General features: G+C 41.1%; 3 protein-coding genes across 3 annotated transcripts; 1 reads left to right on the forward strand and 2 right to left on the reverse strand.

Moving 5' to 3' along the window:
• On the forward strand, window positions 1–5,310 carry ublcp1 (ubiquitin-like domain containing CTD phosphatase 1). The gene is made up of 11 exons (XM_023429349.2): window positions 1–156; window positions 462–749; window positions 1,160–1,251; window positions 1,609–1,694; window positions 1,809–1,924; window positions 2,242–2,340; window positions 2,545–2,582; window positions 2,782–2,880; window positions 3,349–3,465; window positions 3,581–3,708; window positions 3,861–5,310. The coding sequence occupies exons 2-11, from the start codon at window positions 596–598 to the stop codon at window positions 3,886–3,888; spliced, it is 957 nt and encodes a 318-aa protein (XP_023285117.1). The 5' UTR covers window positions 1–156; window positions 462–595; the 3' UTR covers window positions 3,889–5,310.
• Window positions 5,311–5,413: 103 nt separating this feature from the next.
• On the reverse strand, window positions 5,414–9,641 carry il12bb (interleukin 12B, b). The gene is made up of 9 exons (XM_023429347.2): window positions 9,544–9,641; window positions 8,571–8,664; window positions 8,336–8,437; window positions 7,941–8,123; window positions 6,842–6,947; window positions 6,440–6,609; window positions 6,067–6,227; window positions 5,839–5,960; window positions 5,414–5,735 (listed from the first exon to the last, which is right to left on the reverse strand). Exons 2-9 carry the CDS (start codon window positions 8,662–8,664, stop codon window positions 5,708–5,710), a joined length of 966 nt encoding a protein of 321 aa, XP_023285115.1. The 5' UTR covers window positions 9,544–9,641; the 3' UTR covers window positions 5,414–5,707.
• A 1,883-nt stretch (window positions 9,642–11,524) lies between these two features.
• Window positions 11,525–21,135, reverse strand: ubtd2 (ubiquitin domain containing 2). Its single transcript, XM_023429423.2, has 3 exons — window positions 20,995–21,135; window positions 17,984–18,220; window positions 11,525–13,013 (listed from the first exon to the last, which is right to left on the reverse strand). The coding sequence occupies exons 1-3, from the start codon at window positions 21,062–21,064 to the stop codon at window positions 12,502–12,504; spliced, it is 819 nt and encodes a 272-aa protein (XP_023285191.1). The 5' UTR covers window positions 21,065–21,135; the 3' UTR covers window positions 11,525–12,501.
• Window positions 21,136–22,759: the final 1,624 nt, after the last annotated feature.

The raw sequence follows: 22,759 nt of genomic DNA on the forward strand, positions 1-22,759 counted from the left end.
CCTACGTCACTACCGGCAAAATTCAGGACGCCAGGAAGAACAGAGCGTGCGCCTCTCGATGAATGAAACTAAACGGCAAACTTCATTCATTCATTCAACTCTTCGACGAAATTTGACAGTGTTTACCAAGCGTTACGCGTTAGCTTGCTTGACCAGGTAAGGATACGCAAACCATATAGCTTTGTAAGCTAATGTTAGCTAGTTGCACTGGTTACCGCTCGTGTTTACATTGCTGCTAGTCAGTGTTAGCCATCTCATGCTAAAAATATCAACATCAGGGACTGTCAAAGTGTCTGCACTGATTAGGTGGCATTTGGCCATTGTGTCTGGAAATAGGCAGTCAAAACAACACATGCTTAACAACGGTGATGTCATGTTTTGCTCTCTGTTTCATTATTAGCTACTTTCTGTGTTTCCTGACACCTCTCCTGTTACTTTACCTATTCCCCTCTCTTTGCAAGGTGTACGTGTGCATGTTTGTTACTGTAGCTTGGAATATTTGCTTGAAAGTGTGTGCACTTGTCTGTGCGTGTGCATACCCAACTCCAGCTGCAGCCAAGTGTGTGTGTATGTGTGTGAAGAGCCCGTGTGAGCCATGTCAGTGTCAGTGATCATAAAGTGGGGAGGTCAGGAGTACTCCATCAGTTCTCTGTCTGAGGAGGACACTGTGATGGACCTGAAACAGTCCATTAAGACCTTGACTGGGGTGCTGCCTGAAAGACAGAAACTACTGGGACTCAAGGTCAAAGGTGAGAGGGCGTCATCGATCACACCCGAGGAGCTTGTGTAAATTATGCCATATGATATCCAAACCAGGTGGACAAGAAATCAGGACGCTATTTCCCTTGTATCATTGCGCTATTTTTATCTTTTGTATATGTAAGAAATATTTCTCGTGAGAGAAATATAACACTGAACAAATAAATCCATCCCTACATTTCCCTAGGCTTTGGCTATGTGAATCCACATTCATAATCAGCTGATGTTTTATATGTACAAACATGTCCATTTCTCAGTCCGCTTGAATGTCAATTTTCTCCACCTGTCTGTAGTCTATAAATTATTTCTATTTTATTTATAGAATATGTTGGGGGTCAAGCTAAATGAACCTCTATGTTCTCTCTCCTTTCTTTCACTCTCTTTTATCCCTGCCCCCCAGGTAAACCTGCAGAGGATGAGGTGAAACTGGGCTCTCTGAAGCTGAAGCCTAACACTAAGATCATGATGATGGGTACCAGAGAGGAGAGCCTGGTAGGTGGCAGGATGACAAAGAAATGAACTGATTCCAAAAATATCCGGTTGACTGGCTAAGTGCCTGAGTGACTGGCTAATTTGCAGTTCTACCAAACATGATAGCTATTGAAAGACTAACTGATAATGCTATTGAAGAGTGCCACTAACTAGCTTGTCAAATGTTCAATAAGTGGTTGTTGAGGCAATGATGCTGCTAGCTGTTGACTACATTGTTGTCATTTATGCGGGCTTACATGACACATAGCTAGCCATTTGGATGGTCTAGTCTCTGACATCTTAAGTCTTAACAATAGCTTATTCATGGGATTGACTCGAATGTTCCCTTGACTGGTACACGTGTTTTGTTTTGTGAAGGAAGAGGTTTTAGCCCCTCCCCCAGAGAATGATGACGTGGTCAATGATTTTGACATCGAGGAGGAGGTCATTGAAGTGGAGAACAGGTTACATTTTTTTTTTTTTTTGTCTGTGGATGTAGAGAGGAAAGATGAAATTTGTGAGAGGGTGTATGGGAATGTATCTTTGTCTGTCTGAGAAAACAATGTCGATGCCTTTAGAGAGGAGAACCTGGCTAAAATTGCCCGCAGAGTGAAAGACTACAAGGTGGAGGAGATGAATCCTCCAAGAGAAGGCAAAAGGCTTCTGGTACTGGATGTGGACTACACGCTGTTTGGTGAGTTACTGTGGCACCAACATTTGTCTGTTTAAGAATCTGACCGGGACACCACTGTTTTACTTAAGCAGCACACAATGTAACATTTTGCCTGCATACTTTATCTCCACTGTTTTTTCTCTTCATCTCTTCGTGTCGACAGACTGATGTAAAATTTTGACAGTTTGACATATAATCTGTATTTTGCTGATTCCTGCCACAATGGTTGTTGAAATCACAGGATGACTGGCAAAATAGAAATTCATCTCTGTTCATTCATGAGTTGCTACTTTGAATTGGACACTGTGCATTGATGTCTGCGTCCTGTGTGTGTTTAGATCACAAGTCGTGTGCAGAGACGGGTCAGGAGCTGATGAGACCATACCTTCATGAGTTTCTGACATCAGCCTACGAGGACTATGACATTGTCATCTGGTGTATGTCTCTTCTCTTCTCTTCTCCTCTTATTAACATCGTTTTTTAGAATAATTTTTTGTTTATTAGGCAGTTTACAGTGCATCTTAACTAACTACAAAGTACATATCTTGTGGCCATTAGTTATCCTAATTCGCTTGCCCACTGATACACAGCAGTTTCTGCCTGTGGCTTGTACATCTTACATATGTACTTTTTCTCTTTAGCTGCTACAAGTATGAAGTGGATTGATGCCAAAATGAAAGTAAGTATTCTATTTGTTGTTTCACTGGTTCTCTCGCTGCACTGTACAATTTTTTGCCAAAAGGTGGCAGTGTTAACCCATTTAACCTACAGTGTTTGGGTTTAGAGAGGAACACAGGATAACACTACTCTGTGTGTGTGTGTGTGTGTGTGTGTGTGTGTGTGTGTGTGTGTGTGTGTGTGTGTGTGTGTGTGTGTAGGAGCTGGGAGTGACAGACAACCCCAACTACAAGATCACGTTCATGTTGGACAGTGCAGCCATGATCACAGTGCACACCCCTAAGAGAGGGGTCGTAGAGGTTGGTAAACGCACATCTGCTGTGGTTACACACATTACTGATATAAACAAATGTTTCACAGCAGAAAGAAAGTGTTTATTTCTAGATCTGGTTGTTTACCTTTTGGATTAGGGATTGAGCCTTTATCTGTGTTAGATTTGTTACAGCCTTTCATCTCTCCATGATGTGAGTGAGGACAAAACTAGGGAACAGGGGAAATGGGGTGACTTGTAATAACAGTATGAGGATGTATGTGGCACCATGTTTGCCAAGCAACTCTGTCAGTGCTGAGGGCCGACTCCCGCGTAAGGTGAAGAGTGACATGTGTGTTGCATGCTTCACCTATTTGTTTATGTTCTGGAGAGAACATTAGGGTGAAGTTCTGGTGGTGACGGATCAGTTTGAGAAAGGGCCAGACACACATGCACACACAGGAATAACATTTCTCACCATGGAGTTTTTGTCTGACGTTTGATGGCTCTGTTCCAGGTGAAGCCCTTGGGTGTGATATGGGGGAAGTATGGAGAGTTTTACAACAGGAAGAACACCATTATGTTTGACGACATCGGACGAAATTTCCTCATGAACCCACAGAATGGACTGAAGGTAGGCGGCCAACGTCATCATTACTATTTTGACCCTATCCTCTCTCTCATCATCATTGTCATTGTTACATAACATATTTTGCCAGAACTTATTTTTTTGTGTGTTTGTATATTAGATCCGCCCCTTCATGAAGGCCCATCTTAACAGGGAGAAGGACAGGGAGCTGTATAAACTAGCTCAATACCTCAAAGAAATCGCCAAGCTTGAGGACTTCACTGGACTCAACCACAAACACTGGGAGAGGTTGGCACACATATGCTAAACAGTCATATGAACAACTGTTTGCAGCAGCTGCAGCATACATAAGAAATTAATAAGTAAATCAACATAAATTCACTAGAATATGTCTGAAATATGTACTGAACATGTGTGTGTTTCTGTGTGTGTGTGTGTAGGTACCTATCCAAGAGGCAGCACCACTGAAGAGGGACTACATCCGCGTCAAGGACTTGGGCTGGATGCCACCATCTCTTAAACCAGTTCTCACACACATACACACAAACTTGGATATTACAAGTCCTTCATTTCAAACCTTACTACAAATCCTACACTAATCCTGCAGCTGCCAACACTCAAAAGCTCAGGACTGAGATGGGCTTCCCAACTGATATATTTGCATGCTATCTGTCTCTCCCGGAACTTGATGGGCTTTTTTTTCTCCAAATGTGCATTTACTTTGCATTTACGACAGTAACGATGGCAGTGATTGCGTGGTAACCGTAGAGTGTACCCACGTGGGTTAAAAAGCTACTCATAGGTTCAATAAGGTGTTTAAAATACATCTCGAAGTCCACAGTTAAATGATATGTGAAAATACTTGAGATCTTTTTCAGATAGGCACACGTTGCTGTGACTTTCTAGGAAGCTGAGATGTTACGGATGGTATATGCTGAAGTGACTGAGATTCTCTATTGAAAAGCCAATAAGCCAAGTAATAATTGAATGGGAAATTCAACAAGAGGAATGCATATACCCCCAATATAGGCAATATCAAATATGATTTTCAGTCCAACAAGTCTGGTAAGTCCATTTTTTTAAAATTGTGGTGAAGAATTAAAGTGAAACACTGGAATGGCAGGACGTGATGAGAGCAATGATCAAAATCCAAGTCCATGAGCATCAGACTGATGCCTGTAACCAACACAATTTGATGTGTCATAAAGAGAGATCAAGCAAATATTTCATCAAAACAATTGACTGCCGTGCACGTTTTGATGGAAAACATCTGCCGTTTGCTGTTACTTGTATGGAGAGGTCAGTGGACACAAGCCAAGGACGTCGTACATGCACATAATGTGCACATAGATGGTCAAAGTTTACAATGGTTAAGTTTGTTTGAGTATTTGCCCAGAAATGTTTTTGTGTCCTGGCTCTGCTGCACTGCTGGACGCACACACTCGTCCATGTAAGGGATGGGTTCTATTTTGTTTGTTTTTTCATGAAAATGTTATTAGTGTGTTTTGTTTAGAGCTTTTACTGAACTGAACAAAGTGAGGATGAGGGATGATGATGGGACAGAAACTGACAGCACAAAACATGCATTTAGTGTTTGTTTTTGTTTTGTTTTTTTGTAGCTTCTGGAATTAATGTGTCTGCACTTATTGTCAACATTTATTTGAAGTCATGGATGAAGAAGGGGAAGTGTCAGGGGGAGGATAATCAAACAAGTTCCCCTTTCCCTGGGAACATTAGGGGTGTGATTTTTTTCAGATGATGTCTGGTTTACAGCTCTCTTGGACATTCTCTTTTTCATTTCTTGAGATCTGCCTTTTTATGTTTTCCCCCATCACATCCCAGACATCCTGGCTGTAAATACGACAATAAACTTTTTTTTTTGTACCTAAACTGTCTGTAGTGTTCATTCAAAATGAGTAATCACAGAATATTTCATTACAATAAATTACCACCGTTATTGAAATAAATGTGAGAAAATGACAGGAAAGTGCAGTAAATTATCATGTTCATCAATTTATTATTAAAAGTTAAATATGTTTTTGAAGAGTTACAAAAAGCATAAAGGAATCATATAAAAATAATTGGTTTTACAAAATATTTTAGGTCCCTAGATGCACCTAGAATAAATGAAAAATAAATACTGTACATTCAATCACAAAGCACAGCACCTGTTTGTGTGGTTTGCTCTAAAAAATGTATGAAAAGTAAAAAAAAAAGAAAAGAAAAGGGATTTAGAAAAAGGTTTTTGTCTATCCTTTCTTCTTATGGCTGCAGCCCAGGGGAACAGCTAGCAGTGCACGTCCTGTTTGTTCACTCTGGAGATGGGACAGGTTGAAATGAAACAGTGAGGATTTGGATAAATTATAAATGGTAACAAACCCAGTTAAAAACATTTCATGATCAAAGTAATATACTCACGTGCATTGGCTCCAGTGGCTCCATGGCCCTCTGGTGTGCCTGTCCTGAGCTCGCACACAGAAAACATACTTCTTGGCTTTGACTGTAACCTCATACTTGGTGTCGTCAGTGATGCTATGTTGCTGAGGAGAGAAAAAGCATTGTGGTTAAAGTGGAAGTCAGTAACTGAATTTTTACTGCAGCGAAGAGTAACTTGAGTCTGGTATAAATCATGCATGTATTGATTACCATTATGTGCTCATCGCTGTTACAGGAATGTCCGTGGTTGACCAACTTGACCTGGAACTGCAGGCCATAGTAGGTAACGGGGGTCTCCCACGTGTCGGGGTAGCTCCAGCTGAACACTTTCCCCTCACTGATGCGCAGGTGAGAGAGTTTTTCTGGCCTCACTAAAATAGGGTGAGGAGGGAGAAGAAGGAGGGTGAAAAATGGAGGGAAAAGGAAATGGGGGGAGGACAAGACAGAAAGGATTAAAGGTGGATGAATGAAAATATTGTCACATAATCACATAAGTATTATTACATTCCAATAGCTACCTAAAAACAAATCATGACACATGTTGCCGAAACCTCTTTTTGACAAGTACTGTACAAACACTTACCAATCTCTCTCAGGTAGAAAACCTTTGTGTAGGACTCGAGGCGAGAGTAGCTGTGTATGTAAACGGTGAGGGAGATGCGTTGTTGTTCCTCTCCGTATGGGCAGCTGGCGTAATCACAGTGAACCCCTGATCCATCAGCGTTCAGCTCACATGGTATCTTTTCCAGATGACTGCAGACAAAGACGGAGTGGTTGGTGCAATACTATCTAAAGCAGGAGAACATTGTAATCTTCGCCTTATAAATGAAATGTTCCATATATATTTCAGCATCGGGGGGCTCCTTTGTGAATGAGATACCAGATACCCTGGCTGGTTGTAGATAATGCTGCTGATCTATACTCCTGATTGAAATAAGGAGGATGAGTTGAGTGGTTTTTTGTTTTGCTTGGTTTTTGTCCTCACCGTTCTGCCTTCACCAGGAGCACAGCAGCGTTGGATCTGGATTGTGTTATTGTCCAGGTGCAGTCGAAGGCACCTTTATAGTTTGATGCGGAACAGTGGATGTGACCTGGGGGAACAGAAACTCTGTTAGAGCTCCAGAGTCCCTCGCTCTCTTTGTGTTTAATTTTCCTGTTAACAATTCATGTCTCTCTTTTCTCTGTTTCAGAGCACTTTCTTTTGAAGATCCCATTATTTAAATATCAATAAATCATTGCGAGACCAATTTTAGGACATTACTATAATTGCTGCGAACACAGCCTGACAGCTGAGGAGAAGATTGCTGGTTTCATATTAGCCTCTTCACTGTATATAGATTTTTGTTCCTTCAAATTAGCCACAAAAAACATTGACTTAAGGCACAAAACCGGAGAGAGGGGATGATGTTTTTTCAGAACAATGACTGCTAACGCTTTCGGAGCTTTCACAGGTTGTTCCATTTTGTAAAAGGTGGCAAAAGGCCTAAAAAAAAAAAACTTGTATAGTTTTGTCAATAAAGCAGAAAAGAAAAAGCTTTGACCTATAAGAAAATCCTTTTGGAGACTAGAAGCAACAGGGTTGGAGTCTTTTTGAGAATCACTATAGCACCAACAATATGATGATGGATGTGAAGCCTGCCCAGTGTGTTTATGCTACAGCAATTATATTAAAGTATCACCACACCATACTGTGCCGTCTTACTTTCTTTGCTGTCTCTCCATTTTAATGTTCTTTTTTTCCTTCCCTGTTCTTGGATTCATGCTGCTGTATCATCATTTTTTTCTTCTATTCAGTTCTCTGGTCCTCCCTATCTCTTTTCGTGTGCCCCACTGTCTGTTATCTTTTGAGTGTTGCCTCCTCTTGGGCCACAGCCCTCCACCTCTGCCTATTTCTGCCCATCTTATCTCCCTCTCACACCATCTTTCTTATCTCAGGCATTCAGCGACATCTATCCCATGTCTGTTCCAGTGAAATACCTTTTGCTAGGTTGAGTAACACAACAAATCTTTATCTCTCTCAGTGTGAATGTACCCTCTGTGTAATTTTCCCTCCTGCCTCGCTCTCTGCATCTACCTTATCTTACCTTCTTCGGGGGATTTTTCCTCCAGTATGACTGTCCTGTTATCTGGGTCCAGTTGGACCAGGATCACAGTATGGTTGAGGTACTCTCCATTGGGGCTGAGGTGACAAGTGTAGTTTCCTCCGTTCATCTCTTCCACCAGAACCTTGATCTGGTTCCCCTGCAGAGGTGGGTTAAGCTCCATTCCTGAGACAAGGACATGAGTCAATGAAGCAGCAAAGTCAGTGATTCAAAGTGTCACAAATGTTACTTTTGAATAAAAATACATTTGTTTTTTAAAGATTAATCATATAGTGTGGTATGGTATCATATCATACTTAGCATACTGGCACAGGTACTGTTATAAGCACCAGTTGTAGTAGATCTAGTATCTACAATAATAGTATCAGTTGAATTACCATTTTTCTTCCAAGTCACAGGCTGATTTTGATAAGCTTCTCCACAGGTCAGAGGAACATACACCATGCTGCCCTGACCATAAGGCACCCTCAGGACCAGAACTAGTTGAATCATAGGCAAAACACAGATATACACACAGTCAGGCTTGAATCAACATTTACTTCATGTGAGGTGAGGAGAAGAATGGCAATGAAGCTGAATAGTCAGCAGAGAGGTGTAGGAGGTGTTACCAACCATTATCCATTAGAGTCTCTATGTTTTCTTGCTGGCTGTCCGTGTTGGCACCGCACAGTGCAGCATACATGACAATGAGGAGCAATGAACTCATCTGGAAGAAGGACTACAAGTTAGTATAGTACAGGGACTAAGACATAACTTATAATTAATTAATTTTGGGCACCTACATAAAAAGAAGAAGGTATATTCAGTTAAACCTTGACTGTTCTGCTGAATTTATTATCATATATGGATGAAGTTCTCCAACGAGCATAAATATGATAACAAATATGGATTTTCACCAGCCAGTTAATTTGTTATCCAACCATAACAAGGGTATTCTTCATGTTGTGTAAAAAGATACAAGTGAAGTCTTAATTTGAAAATTAACTAAAGTCATATGAAAAAAAAACAATATTTTCCCTGAAATGTCGTAGAGTGACAACAGAATAATTTTTGGCTTATCACCCCTTAAAATAAAGTAGAAAGTCTATTCATGACCCCCTGTTTCATCTGTATATGTCTAAATGTTTGCGACCAGTTCAACCATGGATTGTTGTTCTTTCTTTTACTGGAATATATTTTTAGGATGCTGAACAAAAATTGGCCAGTAATTTATAAAAAAAAAAACTTTGTGTGGCAAAAAGATTTATCTGCTTTAGTCTCATGACCCCTCAGGTCCCCTTCAGTGGCTCCCAATCCCCAGACTGGGATTTAAGTACTTTCCAAAGATGCTTTAATGTGCTCAAACTGAATGAGAAAATCATCTTCTAATTCAGTTGTGTTGAAGTTATAAATATTTTTTTATACCAACAATATATCACTTTCTTTCGAGAAAGCCTAACTTTATAAAAGTTTGAAGCTAATGTCAGAAACAGGTGTTACTTTTGAGATAAATACACACCAAATAAATTGTTGTAGAGGAAAAAAAGAACAAAGAAAAAAAACAGGATGAATAACAGAAAATGAGTGTGAGCATGGTAGCTCTTACCTTGACAAGTGGATTTGATCCAAAATTCTCACTGCTGATGAAAGCTGATCGTCACGCCAGAGAAGTGAGATGTGTTCAGCTTGTCTGCTTGTACTCAGCATGCTGTGGCTGTATTTATGCACGGCAGTTAAAAAATCCCAACATGAAGTGGAACTCCCGTGTGTGTGTGTGTGTGTGTGTGTGTGTGTGTGTGTGTGTGTTACCACCTGAGAATTGGGCTGATGACAAAAGACACGAGGACAATATAAAATGAATCATGAATAAATGTGAGGAACAGATTGATGTGGTTTTTCACCTGATTCTCAGTCATCTTTTATTGGTTTTGATTTACTCAGTCATGAGCAAGATGACAAAAGTTGAGGACAAAATTGTTATTCACATTTATACTATATTCCATTGTGACATAGCGTGTGTGTGATTGTGCAGCCACAATGTGTGGGAAGTCAGGATAACAAAAGAGACAGAAACCTCTGGGAAAGGGAACTGGATATCTGTTTGCATATGATGGTGCATCACTGGAAACTCAACAGGTACCCTAGAAAATGGTCATGACAGTTCTCAGGAAAAAGTACAAGAAAGTAAAAATGTCAATGTTGACACCTCTATGGAAGTGGAAAAGAGAATAAAGTCAGTATGAAATGAAAGGGAAAGAATCACATTGAAGGCTATTTGAATCCGTTTTGTGAACATCTTTGAGCACACAGTAAAAACTTGTAAATACCAATTTTGGGAAGTTACCTGTCGAGTAATATTATTTATGGAGGAGTTTCCATCATTCACTCTGCTCTTATATATATAACGCTAACATTTAACTACACCACTGTAGTTCTGCCTGTCATGATATTAGGCCATTTCCTGTAAGTACACCTCAAATGTAATGATAGTTATAGAGGTTTCATTTCATTCAACATTGCTACGTATGTACTGGTGGAAAAAGGTAATAGATGAGTATCGCTCAAGGCAGGTGTACTACTCAACTCAACATACTCACCTTTGTATTGAATCAAATTTCCACTCACTTTATTACCATACACTTGTCCCAAACTGGAAACTTGACAAAAAAGAAAACCCTAACACACATTTGAAATTCACACAATGCTGTAATACAAGATATTTTCCTATTTTTTGACATTTGCTGCGTGTCCGAGCAGTGAAAATGAAATGTTGAGATTGTAACCGCAAGCAGGTGTCATATTCAGAGGTATTTCCAGAAAACAAGCCACTAACCTGTTTCAGATTAATACCTCACTGACCATATACCGTATCCACTTCCCTTCTGCCTGATATAAAACATTACCAGTGACATTTTTTTTACCATCAATGTGGGTCATTAATTCGCCTTCTTCCTCTACATTCACACTCAAGAGCTCAGTTTACACACGTCTGCGTGGATGGATAGATAGCTTCCTCGCGGGCGGACAAGTTCCTCATTCCATCACTGGCTGAATGACACCGCACTTTTTTTCAAATGCAACTCTCACAATGGCTTCTTCTCTTGAGAAGCCCTCTTTACATCATAGTGTTTTTTCAAGAAATTTTCCCTGTTCCGTGTAGCTGGGATGAGCAGCCTTAAAAGAAGGAAGTTGTAATAAGTAAAGGAGGAAATCAAAAGGAAAAGGGAAGCAGTTCTATTATACCATGTTTTTCCTGTGAGAGATAGAGCTCAACCGGTAAATCAGCTGTGATGTTATTAATGACAAATATTAGCTTATTGTTGTTGTATCATTATTGGCCAATATATCATAGCTGGGATTTTAAGGGAATAATTTGATATTTATTCACTTTCTTTCAAGTAAAAAGAGTGAAAGGAGAAGATTGAAACCACTTGTGTCCAGTGTTGGGCAGTGAAGCATTACTTTATGACACGTTACAGTAATGTATTATGATTTCGTGATATATAAATAAAATTGAATCGATCTGATTATGTTTTTTTAGTAAAAAGACAACATGAAAATGTTCAAAACAAACAAGTAGACAAGGATCAAGGAATAGAAACAATGATCAATTTTAATTAAAAACATTCTATTTTTAATCAAAATATGTAACTGTGTTTCTGACGTCCATCCTTTTGCCACATGAAGTGGAGTCGATCATATATGAACATCCACGCACACGCGCGCACACATTTATTCACACCCACTCACACACACATAAACACACACACAGGCCGACTACTTAACGTTTATTACATGATTACTCTGATTGTTCTGTGAAGCAGAGTGAAATAAAATATCTAATCCAGTCACGCACCCTGTCTGCAACCTCTTGTCAAGAGGGAGGGCACCTCTGTTTGCTAACTAGACATACCAAATAGAATACCTTTTTACAGCTGTTAGCGTACTGACTTAATCCGCAGGTGAAGAAGTGATGATTGATGATTTGATTCACACATTATTAAGAGTAAACTGCCTGAATAACCGTCATGATTGTTAAACTATCTGCATTAAAAATGTCCTTACTGAAAATGTATATGTATAACCCTGTAGCCTCATAAACAGAATTGTGTTGACCCAGCTTTGCCAGAGAGCAGAACTTGAATGGAAAGTGAAACACAGAAACATTGGAACATCAGTGTTGCTAAGAAAACCCTTTGAGCCATCTGACAAAGTTCTCTTTTTGTTGTTTGGTTTCCATAGGAACAGTTAAAAAGACTTCAAAAAGGTCAAAATTTTAACGTGTAAAACCAAAAGGAGTCTTTTCTCAATTCAAGAGTCCTTTTGCTCCAGCAGACAGCCAACGTCTGCCCAAACAGAGCCCTTCTCAGCAAAAACAACGGACTGAGAAGATAAGAGAAGAGAAGAAGAAAGAAGAGAAGAGAAGAGAAGAAGAAAGTAGAGAAGAGAAGAGAAGAAGAGTGCAAACCAAAAGAGAAAAGTCAACTTTTATTATTTTTTTCTCCCTCGTTATCCTCCTCCTTTTATACTGCCAGCCCACCTCCAGGCTGTCAGGTTGGGGTAGTTAGTTCTCCACTGGTGTGGGCTCCTGGGGCAATGCAGCCACTCCTTCCACTGCCACTGACCCAGACGCCTCTGGTATATGTCCTGCTGTAGTTACTGGCTCTGGCGGTGGCGGCTGGCTGAGGATGACCTGCACTACATAGTCCCTGGAGATGTTGAGTTGGTCCAAGCGCAGTCTGTCTGTCAGTGGCCGACCTGAGAAAAACCAGCGCTGGGTTGTGGCAGGCACGCCCTCCTGACTTTGTAGACGACGCTTCATCATGCCCACCGTGTCCGTGGAGCGGACCGCCAGCCGGAGGTCGCGACCCGTGGAGAGCCGCAGCCGAAGCTGGCACTCCCCTCCTGAGTCGGGGTCACTGGCGCTGCCCGTTGACGGGTCTGCAGCCCCAGAGTCCGGATCTGAACCGTCAGGCTCGTCAGAGCGCTCTTCAATCATGTTGACGGGAGGAGAGAGGCAGTAGACCGGCAGCTGGTATCGATTCCCCAGTTCATCGTAACATTCAGTCAGAGCTCCTGGAAGAAAGGAAACCAGTGTTAACGCTTTTTATCCCCCTAATTTAAAATGTATGTTTAAAATTAATTAATGTTTAAAATGTTGATCCATAAGAAGATAGATTTGTGGTTTTAAACACCAAAAACCATCTCAACGTCATTTTGCATCTCCTCTCTCAGGCTTCTTCCTGGAGCTCTAGTAACAACAGTTCAGAGAGCCAATCAGAAGAGAGGAGGCTCTGAGCCTCTCACACTGAGGGTGTGGTGGGCCACAGGTCACTAGTCTCAGAGAAACAAGTCTATTTTAACCCAGTTAACTAAATCACTTATTTCACATAAAAAAAAGCGAAACATTGTCAGTTTACAGGATTCAACCGGCTGTAATGATCTACTGTACTCATCATGGCTTTATGCAGGTATACAGTGTATACTCAGTTATTAACCATCATCTGAAGCAGGTCACGGCTAACATTAACCCACATATCAATATAAACAAAACAATGTGTACACATCTTTATGGTGAATACGCCAGATTAGTTTTAGTTTTTAGCTTTTAACTGGGAAGTTCCAATAAAAGAAAATAAACAAAAGGGAACATTTTATCGTCCCTCTACCTCACCCTTCAAATGACTGTTCTGGGTGAGTCAGTTTCTGGGTTAGTTTTGGGGTAGAACTTTTTTTTTTTTTTTTTTTTTTTTTTTTTCTGAGCCGGGTAACTTTTTGGCACTTTTATGTTGTATTGAAATAAATGTGTCCATTCATAAACAGAAGGTTAAAAACTCACATCATTTTTCCATCTAACAAAGCCAAGAACCAGTTCACATTTCAGAGAATGAAGATGAAATGGAGAAATGAGAGTAGGACTCAACAGATAACAAGACCTGAGAGGGAAGACCATTGAGTGAAAGCAGGAGAGAAGGGAGTGTCATGCGCCTGCTGGAGTACTACATTAAAAAACTCTGCTGATCCACTGTGATTCACACAGTGAGAGTAAAGACTTAGTGGAGAGAGCTGCAGTGAAGAGGTCAAATTATTCTGAAAACAGAAACTTGATACTGTGGTATTCGCGGGGGGGGGGGGGGGGGGGGGGGGGGGGACCCCAGGGGTCGTCAGGGGGATTTCAGACAGGTCCGCTCGCATTATAGTTCGTCTCTGCTTTTCATACCTGAACACACAAAGTAATTGTACTGTGGTATAAGATGTTTTTATTGCAAGGATTACCTGCCTTAGTTTTTTTTACCTTTAAGAGTAATCCAAAAAACAGCCTGTTTGTCCCTTAACTGATTTGGGAAGACAGTAATGATGTCGCCCTTTATACACTTAAAACTAGAGCCAAATAATTAAAGAGCAGGATTAAAAAAAAGTCCACTTCTCCAGTGCTTTTTTGTTGTTTCATGACTCAAACTGAGACACAAGCCACTCGAGAGAGAAGGCGGGTTTGTGGTACGAGGCGAGGCTGAGATGAGTCAGCAGAGGCCCACATGATGTTGCTCTAGATGACGGCTGCTGTGGTCAAGGTGAGAACGCTAAGGCCGCTCTACGCCACAGGACATGGTCTACCAGAGCGAGCGTGAGAGGCAGAGAGCAAGCACTTCACTTACTCTGTGTCTAAAGCTGAACTGTGTAGTAACGCCGATGACAACAGCCCTCACCACAGTCCACTTGGTGTGAACTGAACTACATTAATTACTTCAAGCCCCATAACAACATACTTTACTGCGGATCGTGAGAAAGCTTTTAACAATATCTAGGAAAACTCTTTCAGCTTATGCAACCAAATAATTTACTGGCATACCAACACAGTGACACCACTGGGAAGCATGTTTTTAAAGTATTAAAGCTCTCTGCTGCTGCCAGGAACATAACTGAAATATCAACATGTTCAAGTGAATCTGATGACTGAGACTCAACAGCTTCTGATACGGCTGACGTGTGTCGATATGTCAGCACACCCAACTGCAGAATTACAAATGCATTAAATCCCTTTCATGTAACAGAGAGATACCAGCAGAGACAGAGAGTTGAAAATGTGGAAGCTGTCATAGCTAATGTCTAAAAAGGCTGTTATAAAGACAAGATAAATGTAAAAACGTAAAAAGTTCACTGACAATGTATAAACATGATTTGGATATAAATCTCTTTGTCCGTAATTCTCACATGCTTTTTTGTTTTTTTTCCTCTTGTCCATTTGGCTTTCACCTTGGTGTTTATCTTTCAGCTGCAGAATGCTAATGGATTCCAGGTGGTGCTAATGCTTTTGGTAGTGGACTTTCATTATGAATCAAGAGTAGAGTTCAGATTGAAAAACATCCCTGTGAGGAGGGATCAAACCTGCACCAAATTAAAGAGGTTAGATTTTACCGAAGCGAGAAACACATTTGTTTACGTGAGTAATGCTTTCTTGCTTCAGTCCTGTTCTGCATGACCGACATAAAAGTAGTCTGTTGTTAATACAATGATATCATGCGTACAAAGACGTGAATCCGCTTCACAGAGACACATTTGATGACCACGGATCAAGTTAGCCTCCAATCGAATTATATACAGTGAAAAAATGAGCCCATCAATTGATGCATCTGATGAAGAGAGTGAAAAATCTCCATTATGAACAAAGTGAGAGTTTAAAAAAAAAAAAAACCTTAAATACTCAGTTCTATTTCCTGAATGGCAACAGCGACGTCTCCACTATATAATATGTTTTTTTTTATAGTAATGGAGTAACTACTGGTTGGATTGCCATTCATTTCTATTTTCATACAGTCAAAGTCTACGGACTTCCACCACGAGGTTCGCTTTAGTGGACTGAAGTGATATGTCACAATTACTGCCATCCATGTCCCCTTCAGGATGAATTGTAATGAAATGATGAAAATACAATCACCTTTTGCACAGCTGGAAACTGATCACCAGTTACACCGAGCTGCTCACATCCTTTTCATCCGCTAAGTGGTGGAGCGAACGTGTGTACGTATTGTTCATGAAGAGTAATCAGGTGGAATGTTGAAAACAAAGAAGGGGGCGACAGAAAACCAAAACTAAGATCTGACACCAACCATTACCGTCACTCTTAAAGTCTTAAAAGGCAAAAGGGCGAAGCATTAGGTTGCGAGTGGTGAAAAGCGATTTGACTGCTCTTTGTAGTTGGAGTGCCGGATGAGAGCAACGGTGACATCAGGTCTGGGGAATCTACAGCTGCAGCCCAGCGGGCTCTGATCTGACCTGGCCAAACTACTGAGAGGAAGGGAGCACGGCAAGACACAGACAACGTTTACATGCAATAAAAAAAAAACGGATCAGTTGGTAACTGTTCCTCCCAAATCTGATTCAGGTGAAGCAATTTTATATCTTTGAGACATTCAGATTTAGTGTGGCCCATTAACTGAATACCCCCCCCACCCCCCCCACCCCAGTTCCATACAGGGGAGTTCACCTGTGATAAAACGAAGGTTACCGGCCAGACCCTCAGAAATAATTTACTTCTAATAAACATGAAATGAATCATAATTACTGCTTACCACCATGTTATTTATGGACATGAACATGTTTTATATCAGAGCAAGCCAGTCATTTCAGCTTGTTTTTTATTTTATTAGTGTTAAAATAGCTAATGGCGTTTATTTTCACTAAAAATGAAAAAAAAACAAGAACACTTCTGGACTGTTACATGAAAGTCTGAAGACACAGTGGAAACCGAAAATGCCACCATCTGGACAAAACACAACACCTTCCAAAACTCACTACGGCAACAACATTTCAGCACAAAAAAGGTGACCCTTCCTTTCCTCAGTTGAGGTAATATGACTCTGAGGTGAAATGAATAAGGAATAAAGAGAATGACGCACATCCACAAGCAGCTTATAATTACAGAGCAGCGTTGTTTGGCCTCCTGAATCTGAGCCATGTCAATTATATTGATTTGTTCTATGCGAACGTTCTCGAGTGTGTTTTTTTTAAAAGATGCTCTATCTTTATTATACTTACGTGAATGATTACTTCTTTAAATCCTACTTTCAGAAGACCAAGGACACGCCCCTTTCCATTTATTATTTACCGATTCCTTCTCTCAGGATGTTCCTTGTGATGGCCTAAGCTCTAATATGCGGTCACTGAGATACACTTAGAGGATCTTTAACTCCTTTTAACTGCAGGCTGAATTCTGTAGACGCTTGTAATTAGATCCATATTCACTAAAAAAAGTCAATTATTGTGTAAGATAGCAAATAGAAGCCGCTCACCCAAACACAAATGAACAGTAATGTGTGTCACAGTTTACCTGTTTATGAAGCTCAACATTAGATGAAACTACAGAGTAAGTATAAGACACTTCCTGGCGAAGCTTTACTACAACCTTTAGCTTTCTTTATCAATGTGCTGTCTAGCGGCAGGAACGTCTGTCATGATCTGGCAGAAATGTTATCTTATCATGGTTTTGTAGGTCCATAGATGCGTTAGTTTCAAACTGATGTTTCTTTTTTTGACAATAGATCATTGACAGCTCTCTCTTTCATCCAGATAAGCAATATGAACCATTCATAAACGTGCTTGAACTTGCTGCTTCATCATGGGGTTTGCTTCTACTTTTTAAGCTGGAGAGGCATGAAGGCTATTCTGAGACTGTGCACCAAAGTTTCTGAAAAACTTTGGCAAGAAACTGTCAGTTGTGCATCATACGCTATTATATATCAAAAATGTTTTTCCAAAGATTTAATTGCCTCTTTTTTTTTTTTTTTTTCTCGATTCTCATGAAAACTAACCCAAAAAAACAAAATCTAAATTCCTGTAAAAAAAAAAACAAAACAAATTCTCTACAGCTGATTTCCTGAGTTTAGTTTCTCTAGGGATCTTGGAAAGAGGGAGTTGAAATTCCTGAGTTTGGTAATCATCAACTGTAATGTCCTCCACAAACCAAACCCCTCCACCCAACTGAAATTTCATGGAGAGTACAAACAAACACTATCTGCTGCGTATACCACTGTGGAAATGTGTGTTACCGTGCGGCAGTGTGATGCTGGCTCCGTCAAGGATGGCCTGAGCCAGCAGGTGGTCATTGCTCTCAAAGGCGCTGGCCGCAGCCCGCAGCGCATCCCAGATCTCCTTCCGGCCCTCGAACGCTGGCGCCGTATCCCAGAACTCATCTCTCTTGCTGCGCAGCTGGCCCTCAGTCATCGGGTAGTCACTTTTCCATTTAGGCCGCTCTCTCTTCAGGGGCTGGTTACGCCCTAGAGCCACTGGGAAGGGAGGAAGGGAGAGATGGAGCGAAAAGAAAGACAGAGGAAGACAGGAGGGTGGATAAAGAAGACAAAAGCGGAGGGGAAAGTAGGTGAGGAAAAGATAACCAAAATAAGGAAATAACAAAAACAGAAACAAATAGTGGATGTAGGGAAGAGAAAGTAGTCAGACGGGGAATAGAAGATCAGTCAATCAGAAAGAGAAGGTAGGGGAATTCACAGAGGATAAAAATGACGAGTAGGGATGGAGAGTAAAGGAGAAGGAGGGAATAAGAAGAGTTAGTATTTATCAACAGTCTTTCAAGTACAACACTAAGCCCAAATGACAGATTAAACATGAGCTTACACCACACACACACACACACACACACACACACACACACACACACACACACACAGAGGAACTGAAGCTAGAAGTGTTATGTTACTAAACCCAGTCAAAGGTTTAGCGTTATAGCTTCTAACATCTGCAGCAGAATGGCTGATGAACAACACCATCTGGATCACCACTGAAGGGGACGACAGGTACAGGACAGAGTATACACGTGTTTTGTGTACAGAATGTGTGTGTGTGTGTTTGCAACACAGAGAGAGAGAGAGAGAGAGAAGTGGAGAGACAAGGATGATGGATCAAGGTGTTGCATTACACCTGCTGCTGGTGCACATGCACTGTGATGATCACATGGCACAGTCTGATAACACCAACCTTCAACTGGCTGTTTGTAGTAAGTAAGAACTCTAACGGATGGTTTATGCTCACTTTTATTTTCCTTATTTGTTTGTGTATAACTATAACTCACACAAAGAGAATGCTCTCTTTTTTAAAAATATCTAATGAAGCCACCAGATTATGGCACTTAATTGAGTGACAGCGGATCATTGGTACAGGATTAGATTTAAGATGTACGTGAGGGGAAATTCAGGTGTTGCACTAGTAAACTCAAACAGATAAGAGCATATATAAATATAAATTAATGGATTTTATTTTTTACTCAAATGAAAACAGGTTATGCACATTAAAAATATTCTGAAAATTGTAACATGTAGAAACTGCATGCATGAATTCCTGTGTATAGGCTCTTATGTTATGGCCAACCTGACTGCTCAGCCATGTCCTCATACTCCTGCATACTTTCCAGCTCATGTGTCTGCCCATAATCTGTTTCAGCCGCAAGAAAATACATAGGGATAGGTGCGTGTAACAATTTTACAAAAAAATAACACCCTCGAAGTAGGTAGACCTGGTTATGACACCTGCTTTGGTGAAAGCAGATACATTTACATGTCTTGAGGTCTAATTGCCTTGTCTCTTGTCAGCATCAAGCGAGATGTCAAGTACCAGGTGCTTGGATGCTTCTGTTTTAACACTGCATAGCCTCTTGTAGCAACACATTTCACAGATAAAGGGACCCCTAAAACCTGTTTATGTGACATCTAGACAGGTAGGAAGTCTGGGAGATAGTCAAGCAAGTCGTCAAAACATATTTAGAGGTAAAAAAGGTTGGCATCAAGAAAGCCACACTATATCTCAGCCTCTCTAAGAGATCGGTCCCCAGCCCCCAGCCCCACTCTGTCTCCCCATCTGTGATTAAAAATAACTCACTGGCCAGAAGCTGAACCCTTTCCTCAGACCAGACAAACCAGGAAACTGCACTGCAAAGTTGTCTACAGCATCTCATCTTAATAGAAATCTCTATTTAAAAAAAATGGGCCTTGTGGTTAAGATGCATATTATCTAATTGCAATCCCCGGTTTAATTCTATACTGGGACCTTTATGCAAACTGGAGCCATCTCTCTTTCCAAAATTATCAGTGTCACCTCTGTAAACTACGTAATGAAGGTAACACTGTACCAGCCCACAAACAAAATGCAACTTGATTGTTTGAAAGCAGTCATCCAAGTTATTCTACACCAGAAAAGAACTGGTGTACCCTTAAAAATAAGCATTTCATCACAATTTAATGCATTATTATTGAGTAACGTATTACTCAATACATGCACTACTGCTTATTGCTCAATAAACACGATAAACCTGCAGTCTTCTGTTATGTATTTATTCTGCTCTGCTCACAGTCGACGGACAGCATGTTATTGCTCTCTGCGCTCAGGCCTTGTACACTAAACATAACCGCAGTCCAAGTTGCAGTATCAAAAACACACTTCCTTTTACATAAAGCTGCAGCACCCCGTAAGTTTTGACACCCCCTCAACACTTTGCAGCACTAAAAATACTCCCAACATCGCTTATACATAACAAAATGTGATGGAAACACAAGCCAAACAATACTCTCAAGTGCAGCTTGCATTACGCGAAGAATAACCTAAAAGCAGTCTCACAGTCCAGACCTAATTCAAATCAGACTCTCTCCTCTGTGCTTTCCCTTGCATGCCATCGCCGTCTGTGACCCATATTTGTTATGCAGAAAAGCTAGCAAGCTAACCAGGCTACGTTTTAGCCGGCTAGCTCAGTCAACACCAAAGAACAAAGGGAGGCAGCGTCGCACAGTAAATATTTCCCAGTTTGTAAAGTAGCGAGGAGACGAGGCGTCATTTGTCGCTTCAAGGCCCGCTGTGTGGAGGGGGATACCCGGGAGGGCTGCTGGGTCTGTCTCCGGCTCTGTCTGGCTCGGATATAAGGGAAGGGAAGAAGACCTCCAGCCAGGACAACATGCAGAAAGCCTCGGGGAACCCCCCCTCTCACCTCTTCCTATCCCCCCCCCAAAAAAACCCAAGCTAGTAGGCATTAAAGACGTTGTTAAACCCTGCAAGTTACCTCCAGTGCCGTCCGAGTTCTCGTTTAAGCTGCCCGAGGAGTCGTGGTGGCTCCCGACACAGCCACCCATGGATGTTTCGGCAGAGCAGCCCGGGCTAGGTAGCTCTCACCCCCCGGCCCACAGCTAGAGCTACATCCACTAGCCCCCCTCCCTTCCCCTCCCCTCTCTCTCTCGTTTTTCTCTCTTCCCCCCTCCCCTTCCCTTCTTTCCTTCCTCCTCTCCCTCCCCCTCCGCCTCTCTCTCTCCCGTCCTCCCTTAGTTTCCTCCTTCCTTCCTTCCTTCCTCTCCTCTTCCTCTCAGCATTGGCGGGGCGCAGAAGGCATCATCATCATCTTCTTCATCTGTGGGGAAGGCGGAGGAAGGAAGAAGGACAGAGAGAGGCTCGCATCATGACAAGGTGACCGACAGAGGAGCGAAGGAGTGAGAAAGAGAGAGAGAGAGAGAGAGAGAGAGAGAGAGAGGGGCAGAAAGGAGGAAGAGAGAACAAAGGAGAAGTGCACAGTACACAAAAAGGATGCCATCTTCTTTGGGGAAGCACATGTTTGCTTTAGAGTTTGGACTCTGTTGATGATAATGTGTTGTGACAAAAATGTGCCGGTACGGTTTTGTGTTCAGAGAAGCAGTTTTCTGTCCTGAAGAAGACACATCAAGTTATCCCCGTGTTCTTGAATATCAAGGGAGCCCTCCTGCTGTCCCGATGGGCCCTGTCATCCAGCATTTGATGGCCTGGGTCATCTTTTCTATTCTATTCTGTTCTATTCTACTCTCCCTTGCTTAGTTGGGCTTCCAGGTGTTAGACTATCAGTAGTTTTTGATGTTTTAAAGTGTACACAGCAAAGGCAGAGCACATTTCACAAGATAAAAGAGTGATGTTACATTTTTTTCTTTTTCTTTTCTTTTCTGATCTAATCTATTATATGATGATATATTATATATGATATAGTGACACGTGGTTATTGTTCTTTTCTTTTCTATTCTATTCTCTCTTGCATTTTATTGATTTTACTATCAATGGTTTTAATGTTTAACACAGGTTTGTCAGATTTAACACCTATTTTCTAATTTTCACTTCTTTTATGTTCAACAGTTGTACAATGTGTTGTAATCTTCAGTTCTCTTCTCTTCTCTTCTCCTCCTGTCATGCTGTAGCAGTTATACTCTCTTTATTTCTGCATCCGAATGCTGCAATGTTACACCAGATGATCACACTCCTGCCTGGTCACTATCTTTAGGACTGTCCTAAAGAGACTTGAGTGTAATTTGACACACCGACACACACACACACACACACACAACAGCAACGGGATAGCGAGGGTAAATTTACAACAAAGCTGTCTGGAATTACAATAATTTCCCATTGCTTGGAACTGAAAGAAAGAAGACACATTTATGTAGGAGGAACCCTTTTCTGACTGTCTGATGATGTAACAAGTTACTGAGAATACACTTGACATGTTGCTGCATATCTGTGATCAAGGTCACAGCAGGAGATTCAGCAGAATCCTCAGTCCTGCCTTATATATATATATATATATATGTATATATATATATATATATATATATATATGTGAACTAGACTGAATCAGACTACTATTAGCGTTGTTTGTTCACTGTAGCATTGTTAGAGGCCCCAGCAGGCTGTGAAATATTACCCACACAGACTGACTGAAGGCAAGAATAGGCTATTGACTAAACACACGTGGAAAGTGTGACGAGTTCATTTGAGAGAACTATAGTGACCTCTAGTGACCTTGTTTTATAGTT

Source organism: Seriola lalandi, unplaced genomic scaffold (assembly GCF_002814215.2).
Source record: "Seriola lalandi dorsalis isolate HSWRI2012SDOR001 ecotype SW California unplaced genomic scaffold, Sedor1 jcf7180002054893, whole genome shotgun sequence".
In the NCBI taxonomy this organism is placed as follows: Eukaryota; Metazoa; Chordata; class Actinopteri; order Carangiformes; family Carangidae; genus Seriola; species Seriola lalandi.